This window comes from Cololabis saira, chromosome 24 (assembly GCF_033807715.1).
Source record: "Cololabis saira isolate AMF1-May2022 chromosome 24, fColSai1.1, whole genome shotgun sequence".
Taxonomy (NCBI): domain Eukaryota; kingdom Metazoa; phylum Chordata; class Actinopteri; order Beloniformes; family Belonidae; genus Cololabis; species Cololabis saira.
The window spans coordinates 23,984,634-23,999,011 of NC_084610.1; the positions used below are offsets into that span (position 1 = coordinate 23,984,634).

Sequence of the window (14,378 nt, forward strand, 5' to 3'; positions counted from 1 at the left end):
TTATTGTTTCAGTCTGTTTGAGTTGCAGATATGTGCTTTTATTTTGAAAGGCGGTGGTCAAACTGGGCTCAGTTTATGTTATTTATGTTGGTTCACGTTGTTTAAAGTCAACAGATATTACATTTATACAGGACTGTCTCAGAAAATTAGAATATTGTGACAAAGTTCTTTATTTTCTGTAATGCAATTAAAAAAAACAAAAATGTCATACATTCTGGATTCATTACAAATCAACTGAAATATTGCAAGCCTTTTATTATTTTAATATTGTTGATTATGGCTTACAGTTTAAGATTAAGATTCCCAGAATATTCTAATTTTTTGAGATAGGATATTTGAGTTTTCTTAAACTGTAAGCCATGATCAGCAATATTAAAATAATAAAAGGCTTGCAATATTTCAGTTGATTTGTAATGAATCCAGAATGTATGACATTGTTTTTTTAATTGCATCACAGAAAATAACATTCTAATTTTCTGAGACAGTCCTGTACAATATTAATCTATCCATCTTTTTCTCTCTACATCTATCCATGTGTCTATCTATAGATACATCAATCTATCCATCCATCTTTGTGTCAATGCATCTTTTTTATCCATACATCTATTAATTTATATATATATACACACACGTCTATTCATCTATCGATCCATCCGTCCATTAATGTATCTATACATCAGTCTATTTATTCTTCTGTCTGTCTATCTATACATCTATTTATTATTAGATTGACGGATCGATCATGCCCTTCCGGTAGCTGCTGTTTTTTTTACAACAGAAACACGTTTAAATGTCACGTCTCTTTTAATGGACTCGACTTCTGAACTGAATAAAAGAGTCAACAGGTCAATCAGTCGTAGTTTAGTGTAATATCACAGAAGAATGAAGATAAAGACATACATGTGGAACACATCTTCCTTTATTGCACTTTAGTGAAATGTACATTTACATGTTTCATTTATTTAAATACACAAATATGAGCAGGTAGTTTATTGTCCGTTCAAGTCTCATAAACGTGTCCAGCGGGACGAGGAAGCTGCAAGGCATTCTGGGAGTTCATCCTCAGACCTGGAGGTTCCTCCGGTCACAAATACTTTATAAATACTCTATAAATACTTTATTACCCCGGAGGGAGAAACAGGTGTTCTCTCACCTGGACCAGAGGTGGGCGGAGCCACCAGAGGTTCAGCTAGGTCAGCGGCCGGCAACCCAAAATGTTTTAGATCCATATTGGACCAAAAACACAAAAAACGTGTTGGTATCTGGTCTGGTATCAGAAATGTCGAGGAAAAAGTCGAAATGTCGAGATTAATGTTGAAGTACAATCTCAAGAAAAAAGTCAAAATGTCGAGGAAATAGTAAAAATGTCGAGATAAAAAGTCAAAATGTCGAGAAAAAAAAGTCAAAATGTCGAGGAAAAAAGTCAAAATGTCGAGGAAAAAAGTCAAAATGTCGAGGAAAAAAGTCAAAAAGTCGAGAAAAAAAGTCGAAATGTCGAGAAAAAAGTCGAAATGTCGAGAAAAAAGTCGAAATGTCGAGAAAAAAGTCGAAATGTCGAGATTAAAAAGGAATGGAAGTAAGGAAAAAAAAAAGGGAAAAAAAGAAAGAGAAAAAAGAAAAAAAGGAAAAAAAAAAAGGGAAAAATTTCCAGAAAAAAGTCTAAATTCCCAGAAATGTCGAAATGTCGAGATTAAAATGGAAAGGAAAAAAGAAAAAAATAGTTAAAAAAGAAAAGAAAAAAAGTAGAAAAAGAAAAGAAAAAAAAAAAAAAAAAAAAAAACAGAAATAAAGGGGGAAAAAAAAGAAGAAAAAAGGAAAAAAAAGTCAAACATTGTTGAAAAAGATCCAGGAGCCACTAGGGCGGCGCTAAAGAGCCACGGGTTGACGACCCCTGATCTAGACAACTTAGCAACCTGAACCGTCCGGCGAGGTCCGACTCCCGCTGGAGGACGTGATACAGGCCGCTGCGACATGAATAATATAAAACCGTACTTTATAAAAACTTTAAAAGTGCCCCTGGTGGTTGGACCTGGACCAGGCGGGACTAAAGCCTGAATTCTGGTTCTGCGTTAAACCTACGCCGTAGGGTACGCGGCTACGCCGGAGTCTCTCTGTAGCCTACGCCGTAGCCCAGCGGTCGGCAACCCAACATGTTTTAGATCCATATTGGACCAAAAACACAAAAAACTAATATGTCTGGAGCCGCAAAAAATGAAAAGTCTTGTATCAGCCTTAGAATGAAGACAAGCGGGAGAAGACTTTTTTTTCATTATGCACTTCGAGAAAAAAGTCGAAATGTCGAGAAAAAAGTCAAAATGTCGAGAAAAAAAGTCAAAATGTCGAGAAAAAAAGTCAAAATGTCGAGAAAAAAAGTCAAAATGTCGAGAAAAAAGTCAAAATGTCGAGGAAAATGTCGACATTTCGAGAAAAAAGTCAAAATGTCGAGAAAAAAAGTCAAAATGTCGAGAAAAAAAGTTGAAAAGTCGAGAAAAAAAGTTGAAAAGTCGAGAAAAAAGTCAAAATGTCGAGAAAAAAAGTTGAAAAGTCGAGAAAAAAAGTTGAAAAGTCGAGAAAAAAGTCAAAATGTCGAGAAAATGTCGACATTTCGAGAAAAAAGTCAAAATGTCGAGAAAAAAAGTCAAAATGTCGAGAAAAAAGTCAAAATGTCGAGAAAATGTCGACATTTCGAGAAAAAAGTCAAAATGTCGAGAAAATGTCGACATTTCGAGAAAAAAGTCAAAATGTCTCGAAAAACGTTGAAATGTCAAGAAAAAAGTCGAAATGTCGCGATTAAAAAGGAAACGAAAAAGAAAAAAAAAGAAAAAAAAGGAAAAAAAAAAGAAAAAAGAGAAAAAGGAAAGAGGGAAAAAAGAAGGAAAAAGGGAAAAAAAAGAAAAAAAAATGAAGAAAAAAAGGAAATAAAAGGTCAAACATTTTTGAAAAAGCTCCAGGAGCCACCAGGGCGGCGCTAAAGAGCCGCATGTGGCTCTAGAGCCGCGGGTTGCCGACCCCTGCCGTAGCCCAACTAGCGCTCTGGGGGGGTACTGCACCGCGGTGAAATGGAGAGATGGAGAAGTCCGAAGGGTTCACGGAGGGTTCACGACGGCGGCGTCACGGCGACGGCGTCACGGCGACGGCGTAGGCTCTGCGTTGGTTTAACGCAGAACCTTAAACCAGGCTTCAGTCCTCCTGCAGGCCCACCAGCTGGCAGCTCTTCCTCCACAGCTTCTCCTGCAGCTCTGCGTCGTACGACAGCGGTGACGACGGCGTCCGGCGGCCGTTGTAGAGGTAGCAGCCGCCCACGCCCTCCATCTCTGCTGCTGCCGCTGCGTAGACGGAGACGGACGCGCCCTCCGCCGGAGTCTAAAGAAAAAAACCAACACTTTCCGGTCACATAGATTCTATCGTCAGTTATGCGTTTCATCCCAAATCATTTGGGCCAAATGCATTTTAGTAGGTGTTTCTTTGAGTATTGAGTCTAATATAATATATATACACTGTACATACATACATATACAAAAAAAAACAAAATAAATATATGATATATTAAAATATAAATGATATTTTATATGATATATTAAAATATAAATGATATATTAAAATATAAATGATATATTAAAATATAAATGATATATTATATGATATATTAAAATATAAATGATATTTGATATGATATATTAAAATATAAATGATATTTGATATGATATATTAAAATATAAATGATATTTTATATGATATAAATGATATTTTATGATATATTTAAATATAAATGATATATTATATGATTGAAAAAAAAAGTATTTCTGAGCCTAATATATATACATATACCAAAAAAAAAAATATTTATTAATAAAATAAATATATGATATTAAAATATATATATGATATATTAAAATATTATATATATGTATATTAAAGGTTTTTACAAACATGGTATTAACCATTAACATATATGCAGACAAGTTTAGAAAGTAAAAAAAAAAAACTTCTACAACAGTATAATAAAATCCTGTAATGGCCACAGTAACAAAACAATATATTACAGCTTTTAGTTTTGGTTCCACCCCAAGAGTTTAAGTGGCCCCATCTGCCCCCCTAGGAAACAGTTCTGGAGGCCCCTGTGTCTAAGCCCCGCCCCTCCCAGAGGCCCCGCCCCTCGCAGAGGCCCCGCCCCCTCTCCGTGTGATTGACACCCACCCTGAACAGGAGCTTGCCCCCCCCGCCCCCTCCCAGAGGCCCCGCCCCCTCTCCGTGTGATTGACACCCACCCTGAACAGCAGCTTGGCCACGGGTCTCTTGAGCATCTGCGCCAGCGTCCACAGGTTGTCGTAGAGCGCCGTGTCCACCATCCCCGGGTCCACGGCGTTCACCGTCACCGGCAGCCGCGCCGCGGCTAGCCGCTCCTGCAGGCGGTAGCTGAACAGCACCAGCGCTAGCTTGCTCTGGGAGTAGGCGGCGTGGGAGCTGTAGCACTTCCTGGGAGGGGGGGAAGCAAGTCATCACAGGAGGAGGCGTTAGCAAGTGTTAGCAGGCGCCGCCAAGTGTTAGCAGGCGCCGCCGCCAGGCGCTACCAGGTGTCATTAGGCGTTAGCATCTGTTACGAGGTGTTGCTAAGTGTCACCAGGAGTAACTAGGGCTATGTTTCCACATAGCCGGGTATTTAAAAAACTAGTTCATGCGTTTGTATCTTCTAGACTGGATTACTGTAATGTGTTGTTAGCAGGATGTCCAAATAATTTGCTGAATAGGCTCCAGCTGATCCAGAATGCAGCAGCACGAGTACTGACAGGAATCAGCAGGAGAGACCACGTCTCTCCAGTGTTAGCGTCGCTCCATTGGTTACCCGTAAAATTCAGAATCCAATTAAAAATTTTATTACTTGCATATAAAGCCCAAAACGGCTTAGCTCCGCAGTATTTACAAGACCTGATAGTGCCTTATGTTCCTGGCAGAGCTCTCCGCTCCCAGGGTGCAGGTTTACTCGTAGTGCCTAGAGTATCTAAATGTAGATCTAGGTAGTGTAAACTCTAGTGTGTTAGAGTCGCTCCTGTAGTTTCTTGTGCTGGCCCCCCCCCCCTTTTCTTCTCTTTTGTACATGGTGCAGCATCCTCTGCTGGTGGCGAAGAGCATCTCTGAATGTAAAACACGGGCTCCTGCAGCGTGGGAGTGAGAGGGGCAGGGTAACGGCCCGGTCAGGCGGGGGAGAGGTTTGTCCGTCAAGACTCCTCTCCTTGGCCCTGCCCCTTCTCAACCTTTCCCCGACCCTGCACCCCAACCTGGGGCTTGATGATTGGGCCGGAGCTTCGGGAGCTGCATGCTGGCCTGCGGTCCCCACCCCTGGTCATCCCGCTGCTGCTTCCACCTGCCTGCTGTGCTGTTGCCGTCCCTGACCCACCAGTCTGGCCCTCGGCAGGAGGGTCCCCCCTTATGATCCAGGTCCTGGTCCAGGTTTCTTCCTCCTAAAGGGGAGTTTTTCTTGCCACTGTTTGGCTTAAGGTTTTTCTCCCATTATGGGAGTTTTTACCTGCCATTGTTTATGTAATAACTGCTCGGGGGTTTATGTTCTGGGTCTCTGGAAAGCGTCTAGAGACATCTGTTGTATTAGACGCTATATAAATAAAATTGAAAATGAAAAAGCCAATATAAAAAAAACAACAAAAAAAAAGCAAATTTCAAAATGTATTTACTAAAAGTAGGCTTTGTTTGACATCTCTTACCATCCATAAAAGTCAGATAAATTCTACTGCCAGTAGCAACCTGTGCTGCTGTGGTGAGAACAGAACTAGAAATAACGTAGCGTTAGCGAGGGTCCATGTGTTGAATTAAACGTTAAAATCCCACATTACTCACTACTGACAGGGCGGGTCATCAAGCACAATAAACTACGCAATCTTTTCTGTAATTGCTTTTCCCTTCTTGCTGTCTCGTTGGAGTTGTTCACGCTTTTCAAATGTTTGGAACAACATTGGTTGTTTGAGGGAGCCGCCGGAGTGCGCTGTTATCATGTTAACATTAAATCAGATTTGTCAAGGACATTTCTCCTGCGGGACGGAAGAAGACACAAAATCAATGCATGTCTATTATTGTGCAGCATGAATTCTCAGAGTTTTGCGGGTGCGGGTGGTAATGGTCAGAAATACAGCGGGAGCAGGAGGAAGAAAACAGTCCCGCACAGGGCTCTAGTCTAGGACCTAGTGCTGGATGGAAAAGCTGGACTGGATCTTTGGAATGGAGTGCTAGTATCGTAGTTTTCACCTGCACTGAGATCCACGTTTTTTGGCTGGATCGCAGCATATTTTCGGTGTGGTGCTAGTACCTGCGGTTCAGGTCGTCCAGGTCCAGGTCTCCAGCGTAGTGCGTGGCCGAGGACATGTTGATGACCCGGGAGCAGCGTCCGGCCCGGCCCGACCGCTGCAGCAGCTCCAGCAGCAGCTGCGTCAGCAGGAAGTGGCCCAGGTAGTTGAGGTGGAAGTGGAACTCCAACCCGTCCTCCGTCGTCCTCTCAGGGACCAGCATGGTCCCGGCTACGAGACACCACAACAGGACCCGTTAGGCCCCGCCCACAACCCGCTAGGCCCCGCCCACAACCCGTTAGAGCCCGCCCACAGTCCTACCAGACCCGTTAGGCCCCGCCCACAGAACTACTGGCCCCGTTCATAACCCGTTAGGCCCATTTAATTTTTATTTACTTAATTATTATTACTGTTTATTTAGAAAACCAGCCCAGCGTGGAATATAAGATCATGGAGACAGACGGGCGAGGGAACGAGCAGAAAGAAAGACCGGAATTAATTTAAAGAGGAATGAGTGGATACATTTTTTTTTAATGTATTAATTTGTTTTTATTCATTTAATTTAATTATAATTTGTTTTTCTTTTATTTATTTTTGTATTTATTATTTTTCTTTTTATATTTATTTTTTTATTTTATTATTTATTTTATTTAAATATTTATTTTAAAAAAATGTTCTCTTTTCTTATTTTATTTATTTATTTTTGTATTTATTATTTTTCTTTTTTTATTTATTTTTTCTTTTATTATTTTCTTTTCATTATTTATTTAATTATTTATTTATTTGTTTTTCTTTATTATTTATTTATTCATTTTTATTTTTTTTGGAATGAGTGTATACATGGTCGCGGATTTAAAATCAGAATAAACCAGCCACTCACTTGGGAATTAAGTTTAATTCAAATGGCCATTTTCATTAGGACTTAGGTGTTTACATTGTCATTTTTACTCATTTTAAAATCGGATTTAATTTCAATTCTGAATTAAAGAGGAATTAAACTTCCCATGTAAACGCACTGACTGATTATTCAGGTACGGATCTTTCAAGATGCTGCTTTTCAAAGTGCAGAATTCAAACCTGAAGAACTTTAACCACTTTAACTACAGTTAAGTTTTGTTCCCACCGTTGTTCACCAGCACGTGCAGCTCCAGCCCTCGGGCCCTGAACGTCTGGGCGAAACGTCGCACCGACTTCAGCGACGTCAGGTCCACGAACACAAACTCAGCTGTGAGGAGAAGCTGAGGTTAATCCTGGACCCGGTTCTGGAACCTGGTTCTGGTTCTGGTTCCCGGCAGAGCCTCACCTTTCCCCGGACGACACTCCTCACTGATGGCAGCGGCGGCTGCTGCTCCTTCCTCACGCTCATTCCCCGCTGGAGACGAAGGAGAGCAGAAACCAGAACCTCATCATCATCATCATTTAACTCATCACCAGGATCACATGGAGAACAAGTTTACAAACGATTGTACATTTACAGCAAGTGACGGGCTGTAAATGTTCAATTAAAATGCTCAATTTGGCAAAATAAATATCATTTGAACAGAGGAAGGACATTCTTCAAAAAGGCGCCTAATTTATAAATGAATGAAGTTTATTCAATCATAACACAACACCAAAAAACATTGTGCACAGCTTTGACATTTCACACAAAACCAATAATCATGTGCTGAACAATGACTGAAAAGGCTGAAGCAAACTGCTTATAAAAGCCTATCCTTTATTACCAACTTTATTTTTCTGGCTACCGACCTCCAGAAAACTTAAGAAACAATAGAAAAGCAAAGAAACATTAACAGATAGTCAATCGCACTTAAAAGCTTCAAAAATAGCTTCATAAACCATTTTCTTAAAAACCAAAAGAGAATGACATGTTTTTAAATTTATGTTGGCATCATTCCAGAATTTAACTCCAGTAATGGAGACTCATCTCCTTTTCAGACCTTTTTTAGCTTTTTGTTCAGTAAAATTGCAGACACCTCTAAGATTATAGGGAGTCACATGAATTGAAAAAAACCTCTGTATTGAGTCAGGGAGCATTTAAAAGAAAAAAAAAACATTTAACTTATTAGATTATAATAACAAAATCTATTTAAACATAGATGGTTGGTTTGTATAAAACTTTGGTAAGTATTTTTGTCTGAGATTCATTATATTTACATTCAAACTAAATATGAAACTCTGACTCTGACTTCTATCCAGACCTTTATTATAATAACCTTTAAACCTTCCAGTGACTTTTGGGATTCTGGTGTTATTCATCCTAAAATTACAAATGGCCCATCTATACTTTTGACTTTGACATAATAAGTACTGTTCTAGCTGAGGCCCTGTTTACCAGCAGCAAAAACGGTGACGTTTTCCTGCGTTTTAGCCGTTCGTTTACACGAAAACGAAGCTCAAAGTCACACTTAAAAGTAACTCCACTTGGGCTTGGTGGCGCAGTGGGTTAAGCGGCGGGCCATATACTGAGGCTACAGTCCTCCTCCTGCAGCGGTCGCGGGTTCGAATCCAGCCCGCGCACCTTTGCTGCGTGTCTTCCCCGTTCTCTCTCTACCCCTTTCCAGTCTGCATCTACAATAAAGGGCCACTAGAGCCCAAAAAAAAAAAAAAAAGTAACTCCACTTCTCTGTCGCTCCAAACCAAAGACTCTGGTTCATCTTGGAAGTAACTGGAAGTTACTGGTGTCATTTGTTGATGTTTTTTTCCAGGATTCTGATTGGCTAGCATGACTTTATCTTCTCGTTACACTGCCCCCTGTAGGTTTGGCTGCTCATAGCACCTTAACAGATATTTATGTGGGTTCCTGGAAAAAGTTGAAATTTTGAGAAAAAAAGTCGAGAAAAAGTCAAAATTTTGAGAAAAAAGTCAAAAAAAATTGAAAAAAGTTGAAATTTTGAGAAAAAAGTCGAGAAAAAAGTTGAAATTTTGAGAAAAGTAGAAAATTGGAGAGAAAAGTTGAAATTTTGAGAAAAAGGTTGAAATGTCGCGAAGAAAGTCGAAATTTTGAGAAAAAAAGTCAAAAAAAGACCTGTAGGTCTGGCTGCTCATAGCACCTTAACAGATATTTATGCAGGTTCCTGGAAATGATGGGATTTTTACAAACGTAGAGGGGGAAATGTCAGTTTTTGTAAATACCAGCTATGTGGAAACGTGGCCTCAAACTCTTGCTTAATCTCTACATAAATATCACATCATGTCGTCCTATAGAGTTCACTTCGCCATTTTTGCAGAAATTGATCTTTCAACCTTTGCTTAACAGTCAACCTGATACCGGACTAGACCAGGACTCACCTATGAAGACGTGCATACCCAGCCCCGCCAGGTGTCTGGCCGTCTCGTAGCCCATTCCTCTGGTCCCGCCCGTTACTATGGCAACCCTCCCGCTCTGCCTCGGCAACGCTGGGGGACGAGACGGCAGGAACAGTTACATTTATATTTCTTTTTTGCAACTTTTTCTTTATTGGTGTTTTAAAGTTTTTTCCAACAATAAAGGAAGTTAAAAAAAAAAAAATTTATACAATTAGAGAACAAACAGGTTGACTTAGGGCATACATTAATAAAAAATAAAAAGGTGTTAATAAAATAAAGAATAAAAAATAAGTGTGTGTGTGTGTGCATGTATATATATATATATATATATATATATATATATATATATAAATAAATAAATATATATATGTGATATATTAAAAAATATATATTTTATATTAAAAATGTATAATATATATATATATATATATATATATATATATATATGCCTTAGGTTCTTACCAACATGGTATTAACCATTAAAAAAATATATATATATATATAATATATATATAAATATATGCAGACAAGGTAAAAAAATAAAATAAAAAAAATAAAGAAAACTCCAAAAAACACAGGATTTTACATTCACACAGTCATTGAGTTACATTCCACAGAATATAAAGTCCACCTTTTCCCAGTATTTTTGTAATCTTTTATAAATGTGTGATATTAGATGTTTACTGTCTTTAGCCTGATATGCATCAGTAAAGATCTTGATCAAGTTGAATTCAATATTGTCTAATTGTTTGATTTCTTTATTAAAGTAGTCTCAGACCTGGAAATATCTTAAATGTTTAACGGGTGAAAGGTCACATGACTGTTTCAGCTCGGTAATAAAAAAACTAGTATTGTTTATATTTCATAATCCGGTCCCTGGGCCAGCGATTATCTGGGTTTAATCCCAAACCTCCGAGGGAAACAGTCCCGTCTTTGTCCCCGAATCCCAGGGTCACGTTTGCTTTAGTTTCTGCCTCTTAAATCGACATGAAATTCCCAGAGGGATGAAAGTTTAATCGTTTCTCGGGGCTTTAATCTCATTTCACGGTCAGAGTGGGGGAATATTACACTTTAACGGGTCGACGTTCTTCCAGAAAACAACTCCATCTTTTAGTGATGTGGTGATCAAACACACGGAGGAGCAAACTCTGACTCTGGATCATTTTAACGCCTGATTAAGGGCCCTCTTATACCACGGCCGAGACCCGCCATTGCTGAAAATAAAAGAAACGCTGCAAACAGAAACTACGCCGCTGCAAATAAGAAACGCTTTGCAAATAAAAGAAACGCTGCAAATAAAAACAAACCCCGCTGCAAATAAAAACAAACCCAGCTGCAAATAAAAACAAACCCCGCTGCAAATAAAAACAAACCCCGCTGCAAATAAAAACAAACCCCGCTGCAAATAAAAACAAACCCAGCTGCAAATAAAAACAAACCCTGCTGCAAATAAAAACAAACCCCGCTGCAAATAAAAACAAACCCCGCTGCAAATAAAAACAAACCCTACTGCAAATAAAAACAAACCCCACTGCAAATAAAAACAAACCCCACTGCAAATAAAAACAAACCCCGCTGCAAATAAAAACAAACTCGTTGCAAATAAAAAACGCTGCAAATAAAAACAAACCCCGCTGCAAATAAAAACAAACCCCGCTGCAAATAAAAACAAACCCCGCTGCAAATAAAAACAAACCCCGCTGCAAATAAAAAACGCTGCAAATAAAAAAAACGCTGCAAATAAAAACAAACCCCGCTGCAAATAAAAACAAACCCCACTGCAAATAAAAACAAACCCCGCTGCAAATAAAAACAAACCCCACTGCAAATAAAAACAAACCCCGCTGCAAATAAAAACAAACCCCGCTGCACATAAAAAACGACGCAAATAAAAAAAAAACGACGCAAATAAAAAAGCCACAACGGAAGTGAATTACGGGGACTATTTTTGCTGATGCACCGGTGTTTTTTACTTGAGGAGAAGAAGAAGACGAAGAGGACGTAAGTGAAAAAGAAATAAGAAGAGCGAGGAATAAGAAGAACGAACGAGAAAATAAGTGAAAAGGTTAGTGTTCAACGTCGCTTACGTCTTCTTATTCTCCTCCTCCTCCTCCTCCTCCTCTCCTCACATAAAAACACCGGTGCAGATTTTATATTGAGTCGTTTTTTTATTTTATTTGCAGCAGGGTTTCTTTATATTTTCAGCGTTTTTTATTTGCAGCGTTATTTTTATTTTCAGCAATGGCGGGTCTCGGCTACCGTACTCTTACGTTGCCATGGTAACAGTAAAGTCATGTGTATGAGGCTGACGACATGTCGCCTGGGCAACGGGGGTCAAAGGTCGCGCTGCTGCGTCTGAATCACAGTCCAGAGTCCAGACAGACGGTTGCTGGTTCCAACCCCGTCAGAGGAACGATGGATATCACCAAATTGAATTTACGTTTGTGCCTTGTGGACAATGCAATCATATTCCTATTATTCATATTACACTTTATGTTAACACTCAGTTAACAAAATAAACATTATTTTTTGTTTAAGCTCATTTATGTGTCAATTCAGTCAAAAACCAAAATCCATTTAAATTGAAAAATGTTGCTTCTCGTGTCAAATATTGATATGCGATTAATTGATTAGATTAATTTTTTTTAAATAGAGTCCCACCACAAACATATATATATATAATAAATACTTGAATGTATGTACACACACACACACAGTATTAAAACAGTTCAGAGATTTTTCTTTAAACAAACATGCATTTAAATTAAATGTGAATCTACATATCAAAGCAGCATTAACAGATATAATACAATAAAAACCTCCCTAGTTACCTCCTTGCATTCAAAACTACATTGACAATTTTACTAATTTAAGGCTGCACTGATTCCCAATAACTTTGTAATAATGTTGCTATAACAACCAATAAAAATGAATAATCTCTACATGTACACTGATATATGACACAATACACTGATTTATATAAATATAATAACAGGTCATTTTAATAAAGAGTCAAATTAATAAGTAAGACAAATCATGAGATTATGTTTAAAGTCCAATTAAGGGCAATTTTCACGTGACAACTCTGCCGAACCATTCATAGGTCTTTGATATTAAAATAAAAGTTAACATTTTCTCCTAACAACTAATTAAACCGAGTATAAATAGAATACTATCAAAAATGCACATATGCCCATCCTAATTTGGCTCATTATTACAATAAGCCAAACTAAGACATTATGTTTAAAGTCCAATTAAGTGCCATTTTCACGTGACATCTCTGCCGAACCATTCACAGGTCTTTGATATTAAAGTAAAACTTAAAATTTTCTCCTAAAAAAAAACAATTACACCGTGTATAAATGAAACATTGTCAAAATTGCACATATTCCTAACGGAGTCCGGCGCCACTAGTCGGACCGGCAGATAAAGTTAACTGCAGAACAGCAGGAATGGAGGATAAATTCACCGGACCTGGCAGCGGGAACGAGCGGTGGAACATCTGGTAAACGAGCACCTTGAAGCCGCAGAGGTAAAGCTTCAGGAGTGGAACCAGCACCTCCAGCAGCCACATGGTGGTCCCTCTTCCTGCTGCGCTCCCCGCTAATGCGTCCGGCATCGCCGCCGCGGCGTTTAAACCTGAGGGAGGTTCCGCCCCCCCGGAACTGGTGTCGTCACTTCCGCCTTCATCACCGCAGCTCGCAAATTAAATCAATAAAATTAATTAAATTAATAAAAAATAGCTTAAATTAAAATAATCTTAAAGTAAATTTAACTACTTTAATAATAAAATAAATAAAATAATGACCGCAGCTGAGCTGGAGCTGCTGACGTCACTTCCTCCTTCATCATCACTGCTGGTTCTCAGAACTAGAGCAGAGGTCACTTTTTCAAATGATTTTGGAAGGATGTGTTGTTGGTGTTTTTGACCATTTAACGATTAGAACAAAGCCGAAAGAAACATTTATTATAATTTATTGATTATCCTTGCAAAATTCCACATCCACAAATCCAAATTCTTACACAAAAAACCCTCTTTTTTTACTTTTCATTGTGAATTCAATCAGTATCTGGACTCTATTAAGTTTTCTACTAATTCAAAAGCAATCAAAACCATAAATGTACATACAGAAAATACAGAAACTGGGGATAAAATGTGAACTCAAACAACTCAGTTTCCTTTGTGTCTGTGTGAGTGAAAGTACGGATAAAATAAAATAAAACCTGACAAAACACATCAATTACCAACAAATAATCTGCTGAATCTGATTCCTAATCGATTAATAGTGAATAATAAAAACGTGAGGGATGGTGAACTTATTAGTGCCACGGCCCCCGGCCAGAGGCACGACTCCTCCAAAGCTATGCAATAGCAAGGAGGAGTAGGCCTCTGGCCGGAGGCCAGAGGCACTATTGTTATTCTGCGGGTTTATTCAACTTATTCCTCTTCCGGACAACTTTCGGTTCGCTACTCCTCCTAGAGCTTTGAGAAAACGCGAAAAGTAAAAACGTAGAAACATGCGCCTTAATCGGGAATCGTGTGCTATGACTTTTATAAGCAATTGGCGTGCACGTTTTTGCGCAACGTGCACAAACGTGCGCGCTAAAACCCATCCGGAATGCATTGGGAGAACTTTGGGGCCTCACCACTCGCACACGGTTACTCGAAAAATTCTGAACCAAATTACAAAGTTGTAGGCCCTGAATTTAACTACAGTCCTCTGGATTTTCAGAGCGATGGCACAAATAGTTTTTGCACGAAGTGCAAAAACATTT

General features: G+C 38.9%; 1 protein-coding gene across 1 annotated transcript; it reads right to left on the reverse strand.

The window, feature by feature from the left end:
* Positions 1–3,178: 3,178 nt before the first annotated feature.
* On the reverse strand, positions 3,179–13,192 carry dhrsx (dehydrogenase/reductase (SDR family) X-linked). The gene is made up of 7 exons (XM_061715832.1): positions 13,077–13,192; positions 9,585–9,692; positions 7,597–7,665; positions 7,417–7,518; positions 6,317–6,524; positions 4,269–4,476; positions 3,179–3,363 (listed from the first exon to the last, which is right to left on the reverse strand). Exons 1-7 carry the CDS (start codon positions 13,174–13,176, stop codon positions 3,181–3,183), a joined length of 978 nt encoding a protein of 325 aa, XP_061571816.1. The 5' UTR covers positions 13,177–13,192; the 3' UTR covers positions 3,179–3,180.
* Between the last annotated feature and the right edge of the window lie 1,186 nt (positions 13,193–14,378).